This window comes from Arctopsyche grandis, chromosome 5, assembly GCF_051622035.1.
Source record: "Arctopsyche grandis isolate Sample6627 chromosome 5, ASM5162203v2, whole genome shotgun sequence".
Taxonomy (NCBI): Eukaryota; Metazoa; Arthropoda; class Insecta; order Trichoptera; family Hydropsychidae; genus Arctopsyche; species Arctopsyche grandis.
In genome coordinates, this window is record NC_135359.1 from 10,943,085 (window position 1) to 10,971,035 (window position 27,951).

At 30.6% G+C, this 27,951-nt stretch overlaps 1 protein-coding gene across 1 annotated transcript in view; it reads left to right on the forward strand.

Annotated features, from left to right (window-relative positions):
- Positions 1 to 27,558, forward strand: part of Ac76E (adenylate cyclase type 2 Ac76E) — a 94,317-nt gene extending 66,759 nt beyond the window's left edge. Inside the window, exons 6-24 of the mRNA XM_077431600.1 lie at positions 10,302 to 10,517; positions 13,991 to 14,118; positions 18,482 to 18,640; positions 21,088 to 21,220; positions 22,942 to 23,278; positions 24,500 to 24,630; positions 24,705 to 24,763; positions 24,839 to 25,000; positions 25,073 to 25,241; positions 25,320 to 25,403; positions 25,493 to 25,597; positions 25,706 to 25,875; positions 25,960 to 26,125; positions 26,196 to 26,261; positions 26,328 to 26,477; positions 26,559 to 26,663; positions 27,026 to 27,143; positions 27,228 to 27,372; positions 27,450 to 27,558. Coding sequence (XP_077287726.1) covers positions 10,302 to 10,517; positions 13,991 to 14,118; positions 18,482 to 18,640; positions 21,088 to 21,220; positions 22,942 to 23,278; positions 24,500 to 24,630; positions 24,705 to 24,763; positions 24,839 to 25,000; positions 25,073 to 25,241; positions 25,320 to 25,403; positions 25,493 to 25,597; positions 25,706 to 25,875; positions 25,960 to 26,125; positions 26,196 to 26,261; positions 26,328 to 26,477; positions 26,559 to 26,663; positions 27,026 to 27,143; positions 27,228 to 27,372; positions 27,450 to 27,558 — 2,712 coding nt within the window. The remainder of the gene's footprint in view (positions 1 to 10,301; positions 10,518 to 13,990; positions 14,119 to 18,481; positions 18,641 to 21,087; positions 21,221 to 22,941; positions 23,279 to 24,499; positions 24,631 to 24,704; positions 24,764 to 24,838; positions 25,001 to 25,072; positions 25,242 to 25,319; positions 25,404 to 25,492; positions 25,598 to 25,705; positions 25,876 to 25,959; positions 26,126 to 26,195; positions 26,262 to 26,327; positions 26,478 to 26,558; positions 26,664 to 27,025; positions 27,144 to 27,227; positions 27,373 to 27,449) is intronic.
- Positions 27,559 to 27,951: the final 393 nt, after the last annotated feature.

Sequence of the window (27,951 nt, forward strand, 5' to 3'; positions counted from 1 at the left end):
AGATTGTGTTAGATTGGTTTAGTTGTGCTATCTACCTTCCTCTGTGGTAAGCAATCTTTTTAAATTGATATTACATAAAATAAAACTTGCAATAAACGGTTTGACTATACATACTTTGTCTACCGATCTACAGGTAATAGTGTTTAGAGCTACCCGCTGTTGGGGTCAACACAAGGGGTTACGGAAACTTTCACCGTGAGTTTTTCATCGGCCGGAAAACTTAAAACATTATCATCGACACGAAATAGCGTCGATATGGTTTGCTTGGGCTCAATCGACACATTGCTTTTCAAGCAAGCTGAATCGTTTTTCAATTCATACACAATTGTAAACACTTCGATATGAAATTCCTCTCGCAACATTTCGAATACTAAGGGTATCACTTCTAAACACACCACCATCTCGTACTCGAATAGGAAAATTTCAAAATCAAACATGTGGTCGTATTGGATGAGGCCAAAATGATACTTGAACTGTTTTTTTCTGGATTCGGCCACGCATTTATAAAAGTTTTCGACGGTGAATTTGCAATTTGGCGTTTTCAATGTTGGCAGAGAATGCTTTTCCAGCAAGTGATTTTCCAAATCAATAAACAACAGGGCGAATGAACATTTATCTTCCGTAGGACATAGTAACTGGTTGTAGTCGCAATTCTGTTCATGCTCGAACCTTTCGTTCATTTTCAACTTTTTTGTACAGCCTTCCCTATAAAAATTAAATTTGATTAGCATAATATTCAGTATTATATAAATAGAAATTATAATTAATTTTACCTGCGATTTTTACAAGGTAGATAGAGCATTTTCAATAGTTTGACTACAGCCTGTGAAGGAACACAAGCTACATCATTTTTACAGATTGGACAAAGACTCATTTTTTTTGCACAAATTCCGCACCACATCCCTCCACATATATTGCACGATACAACTTTTTCGTTCTGAAAAATATAAAAATATATGTTCTATAATATTATACGAATAACAAAAAAATTATGTGATGAAGGCTTTGTCCTTCAGTTGTAGGTCTTACTCAATTTTTGAGATCGTTCTGCTAAAAAGCAGAAGTAGGATTATTATTTTTCATGATAGACTGATTCGGTGGAATATAATCGGATTTGATAGAAAATGTATATAAAAATAAATACCGTTTGTAACGATCTGACAAAAGATCTATCATGCGTGAAATTAAGTTGTAACGTGTGTCGGAGACGGTTTGGACCGTCGTGTTGTTGTTGTTTTCGCTTTATTTTGCAGCAGATTTCATACCGAAAATTAAAAGCAATCATCTGACATCTTTTAACCTTCGAGTTTTTCCGAAGACGTGCAAGGAATTTTCCAATATCTCATACGGGGGAAAATTTAACAGAAACGTTCCGGAAAAGTCGACTATGGCCGCTGTTGTAATGCGCGCAAGAATTTGCCATGATTTTTTTTTAATTATTTTCGTCAATCACAAAATTTATATGAATCTCCTACAAATTTGTTTCGCAATATTTTATTTTTATTTTGAAAGTCATCTCATCATGTTGTGAAAACGTATTGTAATATATTTTTCTCGGAAATTCCGTTTTTAATATTAACAAAGTAGTGCTTTTTTGTCAGCAAAAATTCAAATCTTAGTACGTGAGGAATTTTATCAACAGAAAAAATTGTGCGACGAAAAATTTCGCTTTGTATGTAAGTATAATAAAAAAGAAAGTTTCTAATTAAAAGTTTATTTCGGTATTAAAAATCTTACTGTTGTGTATCTAAATTTCACATACATTTATTATAATATAATATAATATAATTAGTTTGTCTCAATGAAAAAAGAAAAAAATAACACTTACGTCTATTGGATTGAGGCATATTTCACATTGGGCAATCTTCGTTAGGAAATCTTCACACATCGAACAAAATCGGTTTTTTTTAGCATGTCTCTTATCTATACCTAAATGACAAATAAACATTCAGCATATTAAACGTTTTTTCAGTGAAATAAAATTTCAAGACTTGACAGTGGACCATTCTTGTATTTTTAATTTAATATAAGAATGCGTGTCATGGATATATAAATGTATATACATGTTTTGTCTTTAAGAAGCCATAATGTATATTAACGTCACAGTCATATTTATCTTTTCGCTTTTATTGTCTAAGGTTTCACACTGGATGTAAATCAATTATTCAGAATTTTGTCGCTTAGCAACAACGCGCTTACATTCAAATTTCATCAATTTAATTTGAATTCCACAAAAGCATAGATAATTTATAAAAAAAAATATCTATTATATATGATATATACATACATATATGAAAATAAGATTACGTGATTTGAAAGTCATTTTATCAACTAATCGCACAAAGTCCCGAAACATTTGTAATCCTTCAGCCTAAAATATTAATTTTACGCCGTACAAATTTTTCATTTCGGTTTTGCAGATTAGAGAATGAATGTTTTTTTTTTTTTGTATAAATCGGTTCAACTTTTACTTTTATAATTGTGCCAAGTCCACCGTGATAAGGGAAAATATTTTCGTGAAAATGTCGAGACGCGCCATGAAAATTGTAAGAAAATTATCTATGCAAACCAGGGCTGTGAAGGCGGTTCAAAATTTATCGACTTCGACTACGACTCTGACTCCGATTCCGACTCCAAACTCCGACTCCAAACTCCAATTTCATACTCTGACTCCAAATTGTACGATATTTAAGTAAGACCGACTTTTCATGCCAACGTATAAAATTATTAGTAATAAAAATAGTAGCCATTTTCAAAATATTAAAAATTAAGAGAATTAAAAAAAATCACTAAAAATTTACATGTAACCAAATTTATTGAATTATTGATAACGACATTACATTCACAGTGGATGTTTATGAATTTCATCCGTAAACAAATCAATTTAATAATAAAAAATGAGAATTAAAAAAGTATGAGAAGAAGGAAACCATCGGTTTTGGCTGTAATTGTGCAATTCAAAGATTTAATTATAATATAATTTAAAATCATCCTTTTTAAAATGAAATTATTAAATTTCAATTTATCAGTGGGTTTGCTTTAAAAAAATTGGAGAGGAGTTGATACATACTGCAATAAAGAAAATCGAAAAAATAATAAAAAGTCGAAGTCAGTTGATTTTACGAATCGAACTCCGACTCCGTTTGAAATACTCCAAATTCGCAGCCCTTATGCAAAATGTCAAAGTATACAAGTGTATTGAAGAAATTGAAATATACCTTTCTTTATTTTTTTTGTGTTCGATTGAATAGTGGTAGTCGTTCCATCGCCATTTTGCATTGAAAGGGTGACATCCAGTGGAAAAAAAAATGGTTCCTAGAAAAAAAAAGAGCATAGTGTGTTTCATAAATGTATTATATATTTCAATTCCAATCGCTTAATGAACTTCAAAAGCCGCTTAAAACAGAAATACAAATACAAAAACATGTAAATATATTATTTAGTTTAGTTTAATTGGTATACGAAGTTGTTAATATATATATATATGTAATATATAAATTAATAAATATATATATCTACTGACATCAACCGAAGCTTGAGCTAACATATTATTTTTATATCGTTACGTGTGTTGTTTGGCTCACTACCTCGAATAATGACGTTAAAAATTAATAGACGTATATATGAACATATGTACATACATATATGCATGTGTGTCTTATCGTATGTGAGTTATGTAATTTCAATATCAACAATATTTTAAATTACAGGGTGCTACACGTGCTGTGATATAAATATCATATGTTATTATATATGTATATATTTGATTTCAACAATAATAGGTTTTAAAAATATAAATCTCGTATATGGTGGCCATTTCAGCTTCAATTTGTGGGGCAATTTCCATCACTATTGTTTGGATTTCAGAGTATTTTAGGTATTCCATATAGTTTAGGGTATTTGAGGTATGCCATAATTCCAATTGGAATCAGTTGAATACGACGAGTAATTGAATTGTTGGATTATTGAAATTGACTACGATCTTTCGAAAACATATCTGTCGATTAATTATTCACAGCAAATTTTGAAATTCTTCAATAAGCATCTAATACTTCATATAATGTATGATTTGAGTCTATTGTATTTTATTTTATGTGTGTAAATAAATCTTTATATAATATTTTTTTTCGTGCGATGTATTTGTAAGGAGTGTCTAAACTCAATCATAAACTTCATGTTCGAAAGGTTTCGTGTTATCGACATGTTTATTTATTATGGAAATGAAGTTTTTTTTTTTTTGAGAAAGTGGAATTGTTTTCCTCTGATAAAAATTTTTTTTCAAAATGAATTAAATAAGTTTTCGCATCTACAACGAAGCATATTTGATTAGTGAGTGTGTGTGTGTGTTTTTGTTGTAAAAATATTTATTTTAGATTCTTTGTTCATTATAGTGAATCATTTTTTATAATTCATTATCTTAAATTAATCATAAGAACACACCAACTATGCTTTTTACGACTAATTTATTTTATAATAAAATTTGTAAAAATTTAAGACCAATCGCAGAAAAAAAAAAGAAAAATTTTATAGTACGTTTGAACCTATGTATGTATGTACATACTAACATATTGTATTATATAATTTAATAAAATTGACTAAATCGAAAAAATTTGGAATCAGATGAGACGATATCCTACATGAAATCTCATAGGAAGCTGCAATTACGATTTGAATAAAACGAGATCGTCGCGGAGAAGACATTTGGGTTCTAAAGGAAATCGGAAAATGCGGTCGAATTTCCTTTCCCGTTCGAACTCAATGTCACGTGAAATTTTAAATTAGACAGTAATTTATATATACGACCAGCAGTTTGAACTTGAAGGTTCAAAGTGATATTTTGTTCAATGTTTTGCTGTATTTGTTTTATTACTACACCTACGTACTCTTTGTGCATGAAAGCGGATGTGGCAAAAAGTGGGATCGTCCTTTAAGTTTTCATTCCAGGACACAAAAGATAATGTATCACCTTCACCCAACCGACGGTGAAAAGCTGAAAGATTTTCAAAGGAAAGCCGAGAAATATTCTTCACTGTTACTTTTTATCCTTTTCTTGCCGCGCAGTTGAAAGCGTTTATAAAAGCAGTCACGATAATTGGACCAGATTTCACTGGAACACTCACTTTTCACATCTCGGTTTACTAACTACAAAATTATGAAAGGACAGAGTTAGACTTTTGATTAAGAAAACTGTACAGAATATTCTTTGTAGAAATATATAATTTTATTTAGTTCTTTTGCATAACAATACTAATACATACATATATTGTAATAAGCTTTATACATATTTACATATGGTTCTGACTTGTTTGTGGCTTCAATAATTTTCAAGCAAGGTATGTAAATGGAAATTAAATAATATATCATACTTATTTTACAAGTTAATGGCCTTGTATGTATGTGGTTATTCTCATGAATCAGCTGGTTGAATGAGTCCGATTTAACGTTTGATTGAGGCTGGTTTTTGATTATTTTACGATTTGATTGATTTCTAATGTAAGATTTGACATATGTAAGTCATCCAAAAAAGCGTTCAATCTAAAATTAAATAAATTCTCTCAGTTCATTTGATATTTAGTTATAGTAAAAAATACGGTGATTTTTTATAGAATATATAAAACATAAATTTCGTATCGGGTACTCAAATATTAGCAAGATGTTTTAGACGATTATGTGAATTTTCAGATTATGTGAATTTTCTACCCCTTCTTAGGCGGAAAACAGAAAATTTTAACCAATGTATACGAGTTTTACATGTTTCCCAATATACGTATGTAAGTGAAGTATGAATATATCACAAATATATACGTGTCAATCTGCTTTCTTTTGACTAAAAACACTGTTCGACACGAAAAATGGTTCAGAGATGAGATATGACTTTTCTTATAGATCTATGCCCAGTAAACACAAATCTGGTAATAACAAAGGTTGATTGGCTCGAGATTGTATGTATATGTATGTATGTGTTTTTTAAATCGCGCGATTTTTCTATATCTTGGTGTTGTTCGGTCGATGTCTCAAAATCTGTCAATTTCATGTTCGAAATGAATATTGAAATCTATGATGTATGATGTATCTATATATTATTATAATGTCAATTAATAAATCAAGTCGTTTAATATTAGTAATAATGAGTAAATTTGTAGCATTTTTTTTATTATGTACATATGTATATCTTGCAGGTACATTTTGGGTTTTCTCTGGTCAAAATATGTATGTATATCGATTTTCACGGAACGTTTGTCACGCGTCAACAGCCAAAACTCCTGTTTTGTGTTGCGGAACACTTCATACGAGTAAGCACCAAACGATTTCCTAGCCGACGATAGAATCAAATAGTTCCAATAAAAAGGCCTCTAGTGTTATTTAATTAGACTCTGGCGAACGTGAGAACCAATAAGAACTTTTGCCAATCGTATTTGTACAGATTCGTAAGCCAATTTTGCCGAAGATTTTGCCGCTTAGTCGAGTTCGTATTCTTTTAGGATACCTTTCAAAAAAAAAAAAATGTCGAAGGGATTCATACAGAGGTCTTCTATTCTATGTACATATAAAAACTCGAATATTAGGTATGAAGAATGAACTTATCACTCACCGATGAGCAGCTCATATATTTACATACATTTGTAGAATCAATATATTTCGTAATACATAAATGAACGTTTTATTATTCAATAATAATGTAGGGCAATCATATTTAACCATTCAATATTTACAAATATTGTGAAACTGTATTGTTTGGTTGATTTCCACTTAGAGTGCATTAAGCCAACAATACATTATCGGATTGTTTCATTCGAACAATTCGATAAATAATTAGATTGTACGATGTTTAGTTACAATGGCCAAAATAATATTATATACGAATTTGCATTGAAATGTTCTTGAACGTAGTCTATGTATGTATAAAATTTGAATGTTTTTATGATGAATCTATCGATAGATGTAATGAGTTGAGTTTAAAATGAGAAATGATAAATTAAAACAAACTTTTATTAACATGTTTCATTTGCTTGTCGAAAAACAAACTATGCAGGTTTGTTACCGAGTTGAAAGCTGTATTTGAAGTGTGTTTTGCAAATGTACATAAACATATTGATGACATGGTTTTTGTGAAATGCTTTTAAAACCCTTTTAGCTTGGACGCTTTTCAATATTATAGACTAAATGGAGGTTGATTTTGTTTCGGAAAATCTATATCAAAAGTGCATTTGTACGCGTCGAAATATTTGCTGTGGAAAATCAACGCTTCCGTAATGTAGATAGATGCTTCATTTATCACAAATGCGATTATTAAACGCGAACATTAACCAAGCACTCTAGTAAAATCAGCATATTAATTAATTACGTATATGGTTATAGAATAACATAAATTCTCATCAAGTTTATTAATCACATCAAAGCGCCTGGTTTTAAAAACGTTGAGAATGTTTTCATCACTATTTTTTTTGACGTGTAAATATTGAGTTAAAAATCTATCCTGAATTTTGTTGACGCCCGTGAATTTCACCATTAATTATATATAACAATTTCAGCTTTTTCCAATGCTTGTTTTTATTTGTTTTCAAGGAGTGAATTTAGATTGAGGGATTTTAATTATTGTTTATAGGCTCTTATCAAAGAAGCAAATAATTAAGTCGAACAGAGCTTCGCATTATATTTTTTCGTTAGCTGACGAGAATTGATCCTTATGTAAATACTTCGTTAAAAAACATATAAATATTTTTTTTGTTTAAATATAAAACGGAAATTGATTCTTTGACATTTACTTGATTTACGTCAATGCAAATTATCAGTGGATGCAGTAATACAATTCGAAATGTACATATTTTGATACGCATGTAATTTGTATAATATTTACATTTTATCTATTGTGTCCTGTTTTAAAATATTTATCTAATGAATGTGTTAAACTCAAATAAAGCGTTCGATATTGATAGCATACAATATAAAGGAAAATCAAACTTATTATTTGTAAAACATCGAAACACTGTGTGTCAAAATTCAAATTATACATACATACATACATAAATATGTCTTATTTGACGTTGAAAAATTTATAAAGGTTAATATTTTGAACAGGTAGATGAACTGTTAATATTCTGTCATAAATACTTCAGATTATTAATGCGCATATTTTCATAAATATATTGATGAAAGAAAGTTTGTATCAAAATCTTAATATCTTAATATGTTTTAAAATTAAAACAACAGTTAATTGATATTTATCACAAGGTTTTTCAATTTCAAAGTATTTTATATCGTTGAATATTTCACAAATTGATGATATTTACTTTATTTTTGATCGAATTGTTCTCGAAATATCCAAACCTCTCACGATTTTTCCAAGACATCCGAATTTCTAATAAGATCCAAGCCTCCTCGTATTCAGATGGCGCTTATTTGATTTTGAACCGAATTTTAATGCATAATACATAAGTTTTACAATAAAATAGTCTATAATCGATCGAGCGGCGCTCTGGAAGTTATCAAAATCGGAATCATCTGCGACTGGCAGATCGATTTATGATATGTAAAAAAAATATCTAAGATACCTACGCATGCCAAATAAACATACCCATAACTTGTTTTCTATTTTTAATTTAGAAGGCGTGCTTTACACACATTTTTAACCGGTAAAACAAGCAGCCTCGTTAACGAGATGAAATTTATCCGTTGACCAGCCGGGTCTGAAAAAGGCTCGTGTAATTTAGCTCAATTTGAAAAACACGTTTCGCCTTTAATTTACTTTTCACAATTCTGTATGTGTTGAAAAAAATACACTCCGAATATTTTTTTTGCATATGTACTACGTATAATATTAAAGAGGTGTACATTCCACTCGTTTCGTATGTTTTCTTTTTCATATTTAATTAATTGCTACGAGTATGTCAGTCGTGTAAAATTTTCAGACAAATAGCATGTCAAACAAAGCTCTCAACATTACAAATACAGTATTTGTAATGTTGAGAGGTTTATAGTATTTGAAATACTATAAGTGCAAAACATGTGATTTCAACAAACAAAATTGAAAATTTAATCGGCATTCCATTAATCAGATCCGCAAGTATTTATAATGTTTATGATTAGCTATCTGATGATATGCATATATAAATGTGCAATTTAAATATTAGAAAATTGAACATAGATTCACATCGTACTGCATGTATTGCATGTTCAATTGTAAACGTGCAGTTTGTTAATTATTTGCTATGGCATTTGTAGTATGATTTTAAAGGAATTGAAAAAAATTGATTGGTTATTTTTTCATTTATTACACAATAGGAAAAATAGTAGTTAATCATATCCCAAACATAATTATAATGTTTGCCAACTTTCAATAAATATTTCCAAGCTGATTTTATGAGAGTAATCTTTAGGCTAGCCAATATTAGTTGGTTACTATTAAAACAGTAAAGTTAGATTTGACAAAATCTTAACACTTTGCAAGCGGGTATTGAGAATTCTCGTGTTGAGTGCCCAACCTTTGATGGCGGATCACGAGAATTCTCGTGTTTACGTAGTCTATGCTTGGACTGCGGGTCCAGAGAAAACTCGTGTTCTTTAAAATATTTTTAATCAATGCCATCTCTGCAACTAGATATATACTTCATATAATTTTTTGACCATTGTGGCGCTTTAGGAATTCCTGTTATGCCACAATGGTCTGTTTAGAATAAATAAATAAATAAATAAATGATAAAATAGGCATCTGTTCTATATGTTTTTTCTCGTGTAACCATTTAAACTTGCAACATGTATTTTACATATGCCACACTCGTTTTTTTTTCAATTTTTGTCTTGTTTCTTAGTATTTCACCCCAGAATGAAATCCAGATGTAAGTCTTCGTGAGACCTTTTCGGTTTACGGTTACACCTTTACGGTTATTTTGGTTGTTTGGTTGTTAATTTCAATTTTAATTAATCCTATATGAATTTTAGTGAGTGTCAAAAGTAATCTGCGATATCGCGAAAATATGCCCGCTTTCACCTTTCAGGTTGGCCGCGCGACCTACCCGCTTGTAAAGTGTTAACATAAAACTATTTGATTTGGATTTTATAATCATTCAGATCTGACCAGCAGTAATTATTGAGAAAATCGTATAAAATTTCAATGTTTTCTGGACTTTGAACCGATAACCACTCTTTTGGTAATATTCTAGTAGGAATAATCGGTATTAAATTGAATGAAATCGATTCTAAGAATTAATATTTCAAACATATCAGAAGTCAAACCAATTGATTTCAATGTCGATCCAAACTGATTTGTTATTTAAAAATACTAAAATTATTTTTTTTTGCAGGTGAAGAGATCAATAATGCTGAAAATGGCCGACGCTTGTCAAGATGTTTCGTCGAAGCAGACACGTTTCCACGAGATGTATGTTCAGAGGCACAACAACGTCAGCATACTGTATGCTGACATCGTCAATTTCACCCCCTTGTCGGAACAGTTGAGCGCTTCTGACCTGGTGAAAACCCTCAACGAGCTTTTCGGACGGTTCGATCAGCTAGCGCAAGTCAGTGTTTTTATTTCACTATTATTATATCATACCGTATGTATAGAATACAAATTATATGGGATTTCATGTTTACACAGTCAAATCTCGTTACGACGATATCTAGAGACCTATTAAATTATTATTTAAAATTGTTTAAAAACGTATAAAATTACATGATATTTCCAAGGTATAAAAGTTGCATTATGAAAGTTGGACGGATGGTAGTTTTTATGTTCCTTTTAAAAATGAAACATATTTTTCTTCTGCATTGTTAAATTCTTCTTAGAATTCTTCTGAAGAATAATTTTTCTATTAAATTTTCGCCCGTGCAAGTTCGCTTTATTTCAGAAAGTGCATTTAGTGCATTCTGAAAGTGCTTAAATATTTAATACATTATTCTCTTTGTTTTATATTCGTTTTATTTTAAAATTTATTACTAACGGCTATTTTTTCCGAGATTATATTTTTCATATTTACTTTATATAAATATTATTGCTTCAGGTTTGTATAAGTATAAATATTTTGTACCTAGTATACATATGTACCTAGTATACATATGTCATATTCAACATACATATACATATGTATGTTGAAATTTCTAATGAAATGCTTTTTGATAAGGGACCGTCTATTCGATTTTATATCCGTCATTTATTTATTTCATTTATGCTTCGCATTTTCACGCATCCGAATTTATAGCCTGGGAAATTTCTCATCTTTTAGAATTACACAGCAAGTCCGGTTTGAGTGTACATTTATATAAATATGATATAAATATATAACTGATACGATAAATTTTACAAGAAAAAATTCATCTGAAAATATGCCAGTTATATATATTAAAGCGATTTTTAATCATTCATAAAAGCTGTGGATATTATAAATTTTTGTAGTTTGTTCTATCATAATTTCACATTTTAAACCGAGAATTTCATTAAGAAAATAACATGAAAGAAAAATCAAAAAAACATGTTTTTGTGCTAAGGACGGCTTTAAAATTACATAATTAAATAAGAATTCTATTATAATTTAGAAGGAGAATAAGAAAATTAAAAAGGACTTTTTCATAATATACTCTGCTTCAATTTACATTATATAATATTATATGTACGTTATCAATGTATTTGTTGAAGAAAAAGTACTTAAGTATTCTTATAAAATTGAAAGAGGGTCGCTCTGATTTATTTTGATATTGTCTTTTTATGTATTATATACATAATGTCAAATACATATGTACATACGTACTATATGTATAAAATAAAATATATACAAACTTTGACATTCAGAATTACCAAATGAATACAATTTTACTATCCATAATTTTATTAAAATTGGACAAATCAATTTTTCATTGGGCTCAAATCGAATTAGTATTACAATATAATTAATAAACTTTTTATTATTTTTTATTTGGCTCATCACTTGTATGTTGTCTAACTAACAAATTAATATTTTAGATTCATTGAAAACTTCTTTAAGTCGTTTTATTAGAAATAAAAAGGATGTTGTAGCAAAAAATACACTAACGTATTTCAAATTTTTATTATTGTACAACAAACTCAGAGCTTTTCAAGACTTTAAAGACTTTATATTAATTTGTTGCCACTCTGAAATGAATATGAACATTTCCAAGACAATTATTTTCAAGACAATAAACTCCTTTAGAATTGACGCAAATCTCAATGTTAATACATTTCAATGCGATTCTGCGGAAAACCTCGAACTACATATACATACATATGTACGATATTCTCAGGATCTCAGGATGCCTGAGATGCCTTCTCTTCCCCCATTTGAGTTGTGACTTCACTTTAGCCGTTAGAGGTGGTGAATATTCACGTATGAATTCCCCGGGGGGTCGTATTTTACATTCCGATGACATATGCTGCATATAAGTGCAATATTTCCTTGTGTAACTTGCGGCTTGCTCTAAAATTACTTGTGGATATATGAAAAGTAAACTTGAGAGGAGCTTACGGCATTCAGGGCATTTTCAAAGAGCTTTGGGACTGAAATCGGGTACTTGAAAGTTACTCGAGGAAGCTGCTTAGCGTGTAGGCTACAAATAAATGACGTTAGAATATATACAAATATTTTTGTTTATATTCAATTATAGGCATATTCCGAATATAGCAGACATGTCATGTTGAAAATTTATACTACATATGTGTATTTAATGCAGTAAAGTTATATTGGAAAAGGTTTTCATCCTCGGTTTTCCCGTTTGTCTTCTATAACATTGTAGATCTTTCCAGAAACGATAGAAATTTTCTTGAAAGTTGAGAATGTTTTAAATAAAGAGAAGTTTACTTAAGTACTAGTTTAGTTTATATATATGTAAGTTTACTCTATATTTAACTATAGGATTGAATTTTTATTAGGATTCATTATTGGATTCATAATATTGTTTTACTGTTGTAGTATCGGGTTTACCCCCAATGGAAACTTTCCGAGAGTGTTTGTCGCTAATTCAGTTTCTCAGTTCTCGTATATACTTACTCTTTTGTACTTAATTCAATTTCCTTTCTTTGAAACTGGATTTTCGTTCAAGTTTTGTGCACGCGGCTGCAGCTACCAATGTGAGTCGTCACTTCAAATGCACAGAATAAAACAAAACGAACACGTTTTCGTCGGATTTTCTCACTCGAGAGGACAAAAGAAGTGTTTCAGAAATAAAATTCAACATGAAAAATTACAATGCTTCAACGGAACAATATTCACTTAAAAACGGATTTTTTACATAGGGTTTGTGAACTCTTAAGACTTGGAGAGAGGGGTTTTGTAGAGGTTTTGAGAGGCTGTATAGTACTCTGAGTTTAATTTTTATAAATAAAAATAAATACACTATATATTGTGTCCTTTGAAGGTTTTTCTGTTGAATTATTATTGAAGTCTTCGATTGATCTTTTCGAAAATGGTTGCAACCAACGAATTTGACATTTTCTCTCACATTTTTTTCATAAATAAATATCACATGTTGGTCGCTCTTTTTTATGTCGTTGATTTTAAATATCTTGAGGTTTAATTTTTTTACAAAAATATAATTTATTTCATATGTAAATATACATTTAGTATTATAAATACATTTCCAATGTTACATAAATAAATGAAAAAAAATCTCGAGCAAAATATCATCCGGAGCGCGTGTATTTTTTATTTTACAGAGGTTTCCGCATCTTTCATTGAATTATTAATAAATGTAGGCCGCATTTTACCTTTGAGAAAAATCAAGCGATGGAATTTATTCATTTGATAAATCATATTCAACAAAATTAATACAATTGCACCTACTATTGACTACACAATTGAGAATGATTCCGCTAAATGTTCCGAAGTCAAATATTGAACAAATTGGGTTCAATTGAATGTCATATAAATTTGTTTCGAAAGTGAATCGTCGATTTGATAGTAGACACACTAAACAGCCATGCTGAATATGGGTTTTGCTTTCTATCATAAAATTGGATAATTATATGAATTTGATGTTTCAGGATAACAAGTGTATGCGTATCAAGATTCTCGGGGATTGTTACTACTGCGTTTCCGGTTTGCCTGTCTCTCGTCCGAATCACGCTTACAACTGTGTCAAAATGGGATTGCAAATGATAGAAGCTATAAGGTAAGAACGTTTTAATTTATTTAAGGCAGGTATAAGTGTGGTAAACTATGTAAAACTTAAGCTATATGTATAGTGTTCTGCTTAAGTACTAGCAAATCCGATTTACTGCAACTAGCCAGAATTGGACCATAATTCTATTCTCGGAAATGGTGAAATCAAAGACTGGAAACTTTAGCTTTAAACCATTTTAACCATACTACGTTGTTCACAGTTACCCTTTGAAGTGTGAATTTATTTTCAATTTAATTCTATATTTTAAATTACTCGTGGCTGCGTTCAAAAATTACAAAGGGTACGAATAGGTATTAAATATTGTAGGATTATTCATCGTATTATTTCGCCCCGCAGAGTGGTGGTTTTAAAAGCAGAAGTTTTCGTCTTTTAATCAAGTAAAGTGATGCGTTGATTATTATTCAACTCACCTCTGTGTGTTTGGGAAACACAAAGGGTAACATTAGGCTCAATTGCCACAAAATTTACTAGGCAATAGACCGAATTCTCAGACTCCGTGAATTTTCACTTACTGTGTATTTAGTACGTATGTATATTACATGTGATTAAAATCCAAGGATTTTTAGTTTTAAGCTTGGTAGAATACACAAAAGACAAGGATCGAAAAATCGTTTAATGAAAATATAAACTGTTTTTCTTTTTCTTTGAAGATTTTTTTTCATATTCAATTTGTTTTCTATAAAAAAGCACAACTGTTTGTTTGGCTGTAGTATCTTTATATTGTTTTAACCTTTTTAATTGAACTTTTTTTGTATTTTGTGATTTGTTTATGGAAGAAAAATAAGTATAAGGAAATTTTTCCAAGGCAATAAATGCCTTTATATCCACGATCCTGGCGCGAGAGTCTCGTTTTATTTATTTACGATTGTTATTGGCTTGTATTGTCGTCCGTAGAAGTGACGTTATTGAACGCAAGTTTCCTTCGGCAGAGGCAATAAAAGATCGAGAACTTATGTACATACACATTCGCAATATGGCCATTGCATTTGATAAATAATAACTCAGGCCAAAAGCCAATCCGGTGTTCGCTTAAATTTAATTAAATTCACCTTATATGAAAATAAATGAAGTTTTCCGACCGAAAGGATCGTCCATCATTTTCACTCTGCGCTACGTACAAATCCCGATTAGAATACGAAAGATGATATCATTTTTCATTATTTCCACCAGACACGAGCAACGAACTGTGAATGTTTATTCAGCAAGCTTCTTTGATGTACAGGGTGTCGCAAGCGAGTGTTAAACTAAATGAACGAGATCATTTTGAGTGGGTGATTGAAGATAAGAAGCAATATTTTTCGAGTCAAAAGCAGTACTTGAGACATAAATAAAACTAAAATAATTTCGTATTATAACCTAAACATATATATACATATTTGGTTGTAACTGACACTAATCAGAAAATGAAATTTCGTAAAAAATGTAACTAATCAGAACAACGAGATAAAAAAGAGATCAACCAATTTGTAGGTAATTAGCGTACGTAGTAAAAAAAAATCTTAAAATTAAATGCAAGAAAAATTTATCTCTTACGCTTTATTATGATTCAATAAAAGGTCATTATTTTTTAAATTCACGAAACATATGTATATGTTGGATTGTACATTAGGGTACATTGAAATGCTTAAAGATCCTAATACTGGCATATGAAATGTGCGCCAAATAGTTTCAGATATTTTTTCATATTCTAAGATTATTATCATTTTTATACCAGGAAGGCCTAATAGGTAGCACCAATGCGCCTTCCCGGCCAGAAACATAGTACATTTGATACAAGTGCTATTAGTATTATACAAACTAAATACATATCAATTAACACCCACAGAGACATACGTGGTCAAATTGGTAAATTTGCAGCATTTTATAGAATTCAGCGAAATTTGAGATTGCTGAAAACTCGAGATTTGCGAGAAAATGGGTAAGGTTGCCAATTTGTTGGAATTGTTTCAATGGAAATCAGATAAATTGGCAAATTCTGATAAGAAACGATCGACCTGGAGTCACTAACCATGGTCTGGCTACCAGTGGGACTCTAGTTGGACTCGAACCCGTGACCGCTCTACTCGAAAGCATAATATGCTAACCACTAGTCTACGCCGCTGGTTATATGTATTTCTTTATTATTTATCTATTATATACTAACCCAAAGCGATACCCATCATCAAAATTTTGTGCCTAAGTACCAAATACCATGATTACACATTACTTATTAGATTTGAAAATGTGACCACTTTGTTTCAAATCATTGTATCTACCCACTAGTCTATTCTGCTGGTTAATTACCCCGTTTACATTATGAGGTGAATTAAAAAAATATATACTACTAATACGGTGTTAAAATGAATAGAAAATCTGTGGAAATTACGGTTTTTACAAACTTTAACTGGCTGGCGGCAGTGCAATTTGTATATTTATACAATTTTTAACGTATTCATTATGATACAGAACGTCTTTTATAGCTTAAGCTAAAGGAATAGGTTACATTGACTGGAAACGTCCTTTTTAAAAATGAAACTTTATCACCAGTCTCTGCAAAGCTGTAAAGTTGTAACTTAGCTAGCCATCGGCAATATAAAAAGGTTTCCGACCTCTACCCTCTTTTCTTCAAGTTCTTCAAGCGTACAACAAAATTTGAATATATAACACTTCGTACATACACAAAACATAAAAAATTCAATGGTTTATACTCGGTGTAAATACATATGTATGATATTATTAAGCATTACATTTAATTTTGTTTCATACCATATTATACACCTATTCGAACGTACTCGTATAAACCGAAATCTTTAAAATCAATCCAGTTACAATCTGTGTGCATACGATTTATTTTCAGTCGGTAGCTTGCGTCGAATTTGCATACGTTTAAACATGGCGAATAAAGAACTAGTGCGACGCGTAAATGCGGAAAATTAGTTTCTCACGTACGGATGAATTTTCCAGCGAAGTTTTAGAGCCATACAAATGTGTGTTGAAAATTTTCCCGACCGAGGAGACTTTCCCGCACGTATTAAACTATATATCATACAGAATCAGACGAGAGCAACGGAGAGAAAGAGAGACGCCCATGGAGATTACTCCATTTACGCATTTAACCGACAATAATTTCCGACAACTGTAATACGAACTTTGACAGCGCGAATCATGACGTTAAGTTTCCTAATTCTTGAAAATTTCACGAAAGCCACAACAATTACATGCAATCATCTCAGACGCACGCAACACTGTAGTGATTAATAACTGATACATTTATGAGCCGTTATATTTTTAAGTGGAATAATTCCACTTTTCTTCATTACGAGAAATATTTCGTATGACCAGCGGCGTGGACTAGTGGCTAGCATATTATGCTTTGGAGTAGAGTGGTCACGGGTTCAAGTCCCACTAGAGATCCGCTGCTGGCTAGACCTTAGTTTCTGACTCCTGGTCGATCGTTTCTTATCAGAGTTTCCCAATTTTTATGATTTTCATTGAAACGGTTCCTAACTTGCTAATCTCAAGTTATTCAGTATCTTGAGGTTCGCCAATTTGATTATAAAATGCTGGAAAAATGTCTCCATAAATGTCACTGTGGATGATTGTATGAATTCGCATTGTATAAAATAAAATTGATTGTATTGTATCTGTATAAGTGCACTCGTCGCTTCGGAGAAATCTATAAGGCGATTTTCATGTTCTATAAAATAAAATAAAATAAAAAAATAATATTTTTACGTATAACGATACGGGTGGCCTGATTTTCCGAGATCTTAATAAAAATAAATGAAAACAATTTGTGAATTAAGTCAAACAGAAAAAGTGTGGAATTTTTTGTTTAAAGTCGAAAAAATCTTATAATACTTGCATTATAGGCTCACATTATCTCTCATATGTATTTTTATTTCACTAATAGGTTATATAATTATGGAACAAAGTAGATCGCAACTACAAAATGGTTGGGTTAATATTTTATATCATTGTTTATTTTATCAGTTCATATTTGAAATATGTAGTGTTTGTAACAACTATGTAAAATAAATAGTTATTTAATATGTTAGCTTAAATCGCTTTTTTATTACGTTATGTCGTTCGGTAAGACTTTCTTGAAAGTCTGTAATATGTTTAATATTTTTCCAATCGAAATTTCGCCCACATTCTGAAATATATAATAAGAGGTTTTTAATATTAAGAGTTTGACTATAACATTTTCAAATTAACATCGGCCTTAGATTATTTTTCTTGGAAGGAAAGTATTAGTCTTTGTTGCTAAACAAAAATTGTTTATATGTATATAATACTTGGAATATACGATGAATATTTGACATTTTTATTTTCGCCAAGGCTTTCTGAACGTTCTTTGAATATTTTAAAGGTTCATTCGGGAAGCTACAGGGTTCAACGTAGACATGAGAATTGGAATACACACGGGAAACGTACTTTGTGGAGTACTTGGACTGAGAAAATGGCAATTCGACGTTTGGAGCGACGACGTGACCCTAGCCAACCACATGGAGTCGGGAGGAATAGCTGGGTATTTATATATTATGTATATTTTTTAATTCTAAATTGAAATAAAGAAAGATCCATTTGATGGGATTAAATTGCGCGAATGTTAAAAATTTCTTGGCACTCGACCGGAACGCTCATCACCTTTCTTATGCTGAACGAACTTTATAAAATGTAAAAATTTTACGTTTAAAATGTATCGCTGTCTTTAGACGGACATTTCATATGTTTGTAATTTGTTTTAAATATTTATGAGTAATGGTGCAAGTCAAAAATATCAAATGTCAAAAATGTGTTATGTTTTTTTATTGGATTTTCTTTCATTTTGTATTTATATTATATACTATACATGTTTTATCATTGAAATTTTACCTAAATATGCATGCATAATAATATTAATGGTACATACCTACAAATTATAATTTTATCAGCAAAACTTTTCATAAACGAAAATTCATATATGTTAGAAAATAGGTGTCGTGTTATTACTTACATATACATATATGCGAAATTCTAAAATCATTATCATTTACCATCCACTATTGGATGAATTCCATTCCAACACACTTCCATACGTCTCTGTTTTGCGCAACTTTTATCCATCTCACCCCACACATTTTTCTAATTTCATCCACCCATCTTCCTTAAGACCTTCCTTTCACCCTTTTAAATTCTCTCGGGTATCATTTCAGCACTTCTTTTGTCCACCTTTCGACCATTCGTCCATGACCCGCCCATTGCCATATCTTTACTCTCTCCACTGCACACATTTATCAACTACCCTTGACATACTTCTCATCCACGTATACCGTTTCCTATCGACATTGTGTTCCATTTTGGCTGTCAATGTATAAATTTCACATCCATACGTCATCACTGGCAAAACATATTGATTGAAGATCTTTTTCTTCAGGCAAAGTGGCATTTTTGATTTAAAAATGGCTTTCATTCACCCAAATGCACTCCATCCTAATTTCTTTATTTCCTCTGATAAAATAGTATCGTGTAAGAGTAAATTTTAAGTAAAAGGGTTATAAATATTTCATTTTTCATATTTTGTCACGTCAAAACACTTCAATTCACACTTTCAACGTAAGTATTGAATGTAGACTAATTGATATTGGGGCCAATTTAACAGTTTCAATTTAACAAATTTTCTTAAATAGCATATACAACAATCGTTAGCAATTCAAAGACTCTGTAAATAAGTTTTTTGCGGGAGGGTTAATTTCAATGTAATATTGTATTGTCATTGGAAATATTAAATTGAAAGAAAATTTACTTAGTGTAAATATGTAGATCAAAAGTATATTGCGAGAATCCTTGTCTTCATACAATATTTTAAAAAATAATCTTATATATAATATTCAAGAGAAGCGTTTTTCCAATTTTGACTCCCAATCCAACTCGCGTGCTCTTTTGCTAGGTGCATTTGTGAAATTCTCACCGTGCATTGTATTGTGAAAAATTGTTCATTCGTTCATACAGAGGAATATTCCCAGTGGACTTTCATTTTGAAAACAGTCCTTGTTTAAAAAAAAAATCACATCGTGCCTTTATCAACGGTTTAAATCAAAAAGTGTTCTGTTTTCTTGATCCAAATGATACGAGATATACCCTTATGTCTAGAGCTGCATTCAATATATTTGTCTTTTATAAAAATATGTGAAGAGAAAGCTCTCACAACCAGTTCAGTGCTAGTAAACGGTAACCGAAATTTAGGCACTTTGTCAGCAAGCTGTTCATATTCTTCCCTAATATCTAGCCAAAAATTAATAAGCTTCTTTTATTTTAATTCTGTTTTTAAAATGATATCACTTGAAAGTTCAATCAAGTTCTCCTTTTCCTTGATTGATAATGACATAGCTGAACGAAAATGTTCATTATCAAAGGTGTTTGAAATCCAATTGTTTGCTTCTTCAGGTTTGGGGAAGTACTGCGTAAAAGATGATTTCAGCCCTATTAAGTGTCCAATCATTTTTTCACGTATATCCCGAGACAAACAACCTTATATTTTCAGATACGAAATTATGTAAGGTTTCATACTTCATTTTCGATACAAAACTTCCAAAAATATAATTTTCTTACCATACTTTCAATTTTATCCGCAACATAAAGAATCGTTATCGAGCTGTTCTGAAGTGTCAAATTCAAGTTATTTATTATATAATGGAGTGCTAACGCGGTAAATTTAAAAATGCACTCCAAAATCCATGCCGGATCAGAGGAAAATGGTATCGATTGCCGGATTTTCGATCATCGACTGTAAATATTAACATCAACTATGATTAATTAAGATAATGTTTATTAATTATATAAAAAATATTTCTATTTTTATGATTGTAAATCATTCATTCCTGCATGTCCGGCATTGCCGACTGTTTTCAGGAACCGCTGATATATGTACATATATCGATGATTTGATGATGACAGTTCATTGAGCAATTTTTCTCAAACTATTATTATTTTCAGGAGGGTCCATATAACCAAAGCAACTTTGTTACAACTCGGTGATAGATTTGGCGTGGAGCCTGGCGATGGAGCCTCCAGGGAAGGCTATTTGGCAGATCACAAAGTCGAAACGTATCTCATAATCCCACCGAAGGTAGTTGTAAAACTTGTTTTTTCGTGCATATCGTTATTATATATAGATTTTAGGGTAGCATTGAGACATACATAAGTCTCAAGCTTAAGGGATCGGTGCTGTAGCGTACAAGCCGTATACAATATGAAAAGAGTGAAAGATGGGTTGTAGCCGGAAGGGTATAAAAAATTCACGACTTTCGGTCAGCCCCTGTAATGTACGAAATGTTATCGTCAACTTCAGCACTCTACCTAGATAAAATGGTCGTTATGTCTTACGTGTATTTTATTCCATTAATTTTCCATTTGTAAATGAAAGAAGGTTCGCTAAATCACTTTCGGATTCGTCGTTGGGATTTTTCGAATGTTGAGGGTTTTCTCAAAAGGGTTCAATCTTGGACGGTTTTACATTAAATGTAGATTTCTGAGCGATAAATATTCGTGACATGCATTTTCCATTTATTTTTCTACTCAATGTCGTATTATTTAATGGGTTGAATTTTATCATTAAACAGTAAATCGCTGTACATTTTATGACTACTTAATAAACTTTATACTGCTATTATATTAAAAATCAGATTGTCAGATAAATGATTAGTATTAGATTATTTGAATCAATAATTTTTCAGTTGGTTTCATGGCAGAGAACAAAAAAATAAATAAAGGAGCGGAAACAAGTCAATCTTTACTAAGTTTGACCCACTGAATTCGAATATGACAATAATTTTTTGGCTTGCTATTGTTTAAGAAATATGAGTGTTTAAAAAAATGGGCAATATTTACAGATTTTTAGATTTTGCAGGCTTTAATTAAAAATTTAGTATTGCTGTGCCAAAAGTGAGTACTAGAATCGATTGTCAGATGTTTTTTCTATTGATTTAAATTGATTTTTATTGCTTTCAAATACGTATAATTAATTATCTAGCCAATTTTAAGAGCCTCCGCTCCGGTAAGTAAAAAACGAGATTTTTTGTTGTTCGGTGTAATTGAATATTTTACATAAGATACATATGTACATATATGAAGTTTATTTTGAAAGCTACATGAAATGAAACATTTTATGAATTAATGTATTTTGACCGAAATTTGAAAGTTATTTTTATCGCCTTCTGGAAATATTTTCATATCTGGTGTGCTTTTAGGGTTTGTTATTCGTTTACATAATCAAATTTACGTGGCATTAATAATAAAATCGAGCCAAAACGTTTTATGAACTGCTATTGTAACTATGCATAATAAATTTGGGGAGAAAAATTAGATGTTTTATTATATATGTATGTATGTATGTACAAAGGTCAAAAAATCTTACGGTTTATATATTATACTGAAAATTAAATATATGTAAATTCCAGGAAGTAAAAAAATCATCTCGGAAATTTGTTTGTTTATTAATGAACAAACAGAATAGTTTATCCGGACTTTCGATCAATTATTCAATAATATTACATAGTTTGTTCTCTCAGATACCCCAGCGTGCCAAAGTTGAGTCAATGTATTCCCAGGATATTGCAGCTTTTTCCGCAACATCGTTAATATACGTATACAGTTTTGTTTAATTAATATCATGACGCAAAGTTTGAAGGGTTTGTTAGTTTTTACACGAATATGAGCTTTTTAAAAATACGGCCAGTACGATAGTTCGACCATGGAGTTGAACTATATATGCGAGCTTGATGAGTTTGCGGGAATGAAGTTTGAAAAGGTTGAAAAAATTGATGAATGGATGAATGTCATTTTTTTCAGATATACACTCACGGAGGATTGGAAAATGGAAAATTAACGGTGTCTTCTCGATTCCTCCATGATAGAAAAGCTAGTATTGTGAGCAGCACGTTGGCTTCGAAAATTCCAACTGGAACATCCACTGTCACTTTCCAAAATGGAACATCCTCTGATCCAGTTGCTCCCGATCAAGCATTGAAGAACGCTTTGGAGAATAACAACTTGCCTCCAGGTCAAGCTGCTGTTTTACAAACAGCAACAGCGGCAGCTATATCAGGCGAGGCCGTCAGGACAGGAAGTGTTAAAATCAAGAGCAGAAGTGGGTCCATCATTCCTGTAAGTCCAGTAATGGGAACAGGTGAGCTATGAATTTAAATTTGAATAATAATATTATCGAAAACATCATTTCAACTAGAACTACGTGTAATAACACCGCTGTTTGATTAAGTTTTACGACTATAACTGGCCATCAGAGCCATGCTGTTCGGAGTATGAAGAACAGTTTGCAAACGTTTCGTTTCAAAGTTAATACACTCGTTCTTGAATTTATGTACCGCGTCTATTTTGGAAGTTTATTTGCTTCTACAAACGTGTGCATATGTATGTTTGCATAATTAAATTAAATAATATATTGAGTATATATACACAAACGATGATTGAAAGCAAACAATTTGCAAATAACGAAAGGTTTTTTTAAATGTAACTTTTTTTTTTTGTATTAGTTTATTATTTTAATACTCACCAAACTATATATCGTGTGTTTATTATTTTAATACTCACCAAAATATATATCGTGTGTCATTATATAATCAACTAAATAAATTCTATACATATATTTTGTATAAGTATTATCTAGTTCACGTATAATACTTATACAAAAATTTTATTTCAAATATGTACATACATATATGTAATATATAAGTCCATTATCTATTATATATACATATAATATATAAATCCATTATCTATTATATATACATATAATATATAAATCCATTATCTATTATACATAAACATATTAACACATTATATATAAATCCATTGTCTATTTATCCACACATTTATCCACTGTGTGGATATATAATGTTCAATATATAATAATTTTTGATTATTTTGGGAATTACTTTTTTTTCTATTTAAATATAGCAGGATATGGATTTTTCACTGTTTGTCGTGAAAAGTTTAACTCCTATTTTTATTTATTTTGTTCAGTTCAAATGGTTTGTTGTAAAGAGCCATCTACGAATTAAAATGAAAATCATTTTAATTTCTACAGTTTTATATTTTACATTATATAGTAGAGACATCTATGAATTCAAAATAGTAATATAATTTTAACAAAAAACAAGTTTGAAAATCACTACCAAATGTATTGTAAATTATGTATAATTGAAATTAAAGTCTACATATACAAAAGTTAAATGGAATCTATTCAATTAAATAAAAATAATGCCATCCTCAATATAAAACTTGAAATATTGATATTTTAAAATAAGAATATATTAGAAAAACCTAGATTATTAAAAAAATTGGCTTAAAACATTGAATGGACAAGATATATTGTATAAAATAATTTCAGCAACTCCTGGTGCAGCACCGAGCAGATCACGACCAGCAAGCAAAATGACCAAATATGTTGAATGTTGGGGAGCTGACAAACCGTTTGCCAATATAACAGATTCTACTCTAGCTAAAAATATTGGAATCACAGTAATAATATAATCCGTTAACATATCAAAAATATAATTATATTTTCCAATATTTCAATTATTTTAATGTTTTAGAGCTTGGCTATGATTGAATCAAACTTGATGCCGAGCAACAATGCATGCTGGGATTGCAAGTAAGTGAAAATACAACTATTCTTCACAAACTTAATATTTGAACGTGGATCTGAAATACATATTATATATTATAGATTCCATTCAAAAGAATTAAACCCTTTGGTGCTGTGGTTCAGACAAAGAAATCATGAAGATCAATACAGAAATCAACCCGATGGACAATTTAGAAGCTATGTTGCATGCGCAGCTGCATTATTTGTGGCCCTGTCTATAATTCAACTTTTAACAGTTCCTAAGTAAGTGTTTCAGCATGTAGTAAGAGGCATTTATCTAGTGATAGTTGTTATATGATAAATTTGGTTTTGTAGAGGAATTGTCATATACGGATCTTTCGGCCCTACTCTCTTAACTTTGGGTATATTCTTGTATCTTTGCTGGCTGGATGGTGGCTCTGTTGGAGATATGAATGATGACGATAATAACGATTCTCATATTACAAGGAATGACTACTACGAGCACTGCGCAAAGCCCGGACATGTAAAGTTCATCATGCGTTAATATTTAGTATATTTAATTGAGTTATAATGGTCTTAATGGGTAATATAATCATTTCAGATAGTCTCGGGAAGTCGATGCCTCAGATTGGCCATATTTTTGATATCTATAATCCTCATATCAGCATGCTCTATAATAAATTTGGTAAAAATATTATTTTCATACTATTTATATTGTTTGTATTATTTTTATTATCAGTTTTAAACTAAGATATTGAATATTATTTTGATTAGGTTGACTTTGAAGATTATCCACCGATGGAAATACAGGCAAACGTTAGTGTTCTTACTGAGATTCCAGAGATCAAAGCTGACAAAGCGTTGATTGAAACCGTGCCAGTAAGTTTCATCCTCCAATAACAATATGATTCCAATCCGACTAATGTTTAAAGTATTTTTTATTTTAAATCAAACTGTATAAAATAATACACTTTTTTAATTTTTCAGAGTTATTTGTACAGTTCAGCACTTTCATTGGCTGCTATTTCAGTATTTTTACGGGTCGGATTTTTATTGAAACTACTGTTGATGGTGATTTCTTTGTCTTTGCATGTTACGCTGTTTAGCACTCTTGATGTATTCAAACAATATCACGATGAACATAGCTACGAAGACAAGTATTTATTTACCATGAAAATATTAAATACCTTTGCCTTTTTTTGATTATTTTAATTTTTAATGATTTTTTGTTATAGTTTGAGTTTGTTACCATTTGGAGCAAAAGCTTGTTTGATGCTAGTTATATTGGTTGTGTTACTTCATATCTTGGATCGGCAGATTGAATTTACATCCAGGACTGATTTTCTATGGAAGACAAAATTGAAAATAGAACAGGAAGAAGTGGAGACAATGCGTGGAATAAATAAAGTAATTTATTATAATGAATTCGACAGCAGGTTATGATACAAATTTGTGAACTTTTCATTGGTTGTTTCAGATTTTGTTGGAAAATATACTGCCGGCTCACGTTGCTGAACACTTTTTAACAACAAAAGCCAGTCAAGTATGTATTTATCTATAGTTTTAATACAGTAAATCTATGTAGTTTGATGTATGAAATTATTTACAGCAAGAACTGTATCATGAGCGTTATTCCTGCATTGCCGTAATGTTTGCCTCCATTCCAAATTATAAAGAGTTTTATGATGAGAACGATGTGAATAAACAAGGCTTGGAATGTTTGAGGCTGTTGAATGAAATTATCTGCGATTTTGATAAGGTACGTCATACAAAATTTGTATTTGAAATAATATTTTATTATTATAATACTATTATATTATATTGAATTGAAAACATTCAGCTGCTGCTAAAACCGAAATTCAGTGGTATAGAAAAAATCAAAACAATAGGAAGCACTTATATGCTTGCTTCAGGTCTACGCCCCGGAAAAGAAGATCAAACTGGGGTAAGTCTACTATTAAAATATTTTCAATATAAACAATTAAATATATGTACATACATTGTCGTTTATTGTGTTAATAATACGCGCAAATTGTAGGACAAATCTAAGGTATCTTTTCATATACATTTTTGCGGTCTCCGTCACGAGCCCGAATGTGAAACGCCCGAAAACGCAAATATCGGAAGGCAAAGATCGAAAACCATGCACCCTTTTTTTTTGATCATTCGACTTAAGATCTTTCGATTTTCGATCTTTGCCTTCCGCTATTTTGCGTTTTCGGACGTTTCACATTCGGGACCGTGAGGTAGACCCACATTTTTAATATGTATTATGATTTATTTTTGATTCTTAAATTGTTGTTACAGGATGCTGAACGTAAACAAGAACATGTCATAACAATTTTAGTCGATTTCGCCATAGCTTTGATGACAATTTTAGATCAAATCAATCGAGAGAGCTTCCAACGTTTCAAATTGAGAATTGGTAACTGTTTATATTAAAACATAGGAATGTATGCATGTATTATAGCTCGCTGCAATATTGATTTGATGATTGCGATTAATACAGGCCTCAATCATGGTCCAGTTATCGCAGGAGTTGTAGGTGCTCAAAAGCCGCAGTATGACATATGGGGAAATACAGTAAATGTTGCATCCAGGATGGACTCATGCGGAGCAATGGGAAGAATTCAAGTAACTGAAGATACTGCAAAGTAAGTTGTTTAATTTAAATCATACAAATTAAATTTTTAATTAAAGAGATTCTGATTTAAACATCGACGATTTTCAGGATATTGATGAAAGCAGGCTATTCTTGCGAATGTCGCGGTCCGACCTATGTGAAAGGAAAAGGAACTCTTACGACATATTTCGTCAAAACACCTTTCGATGAAAAGTAAATATTTATATACATAGGATTCAACTCTTAGATCCATGATTGTATTGTATTTATTTACTGTAGCAATTAGTAGTGCCAAATCAACTTAATCGTATACATGTTTCTTGTAGTAAATAAGTTCAATTTCAAATGACATAAATAATTAATCACAATGTATACTTATTATGTATTATGTTTGTGTCGAAAATATTTTGTAAAATCTGTTAAACTTTTCTATGGTTTATTTTCGTATTCAAATCATTAATATGTTTAGTTTAAATACATGTATTATATCTTATTTGTGTATTGATCATTCATAATCTCATATTGTTGGTTATGAAAATATTACATATTTATTTGTATTCTGTTATAATATTAAAGATAAATATATTTTGGGAAAGTATGTGGGATTTTG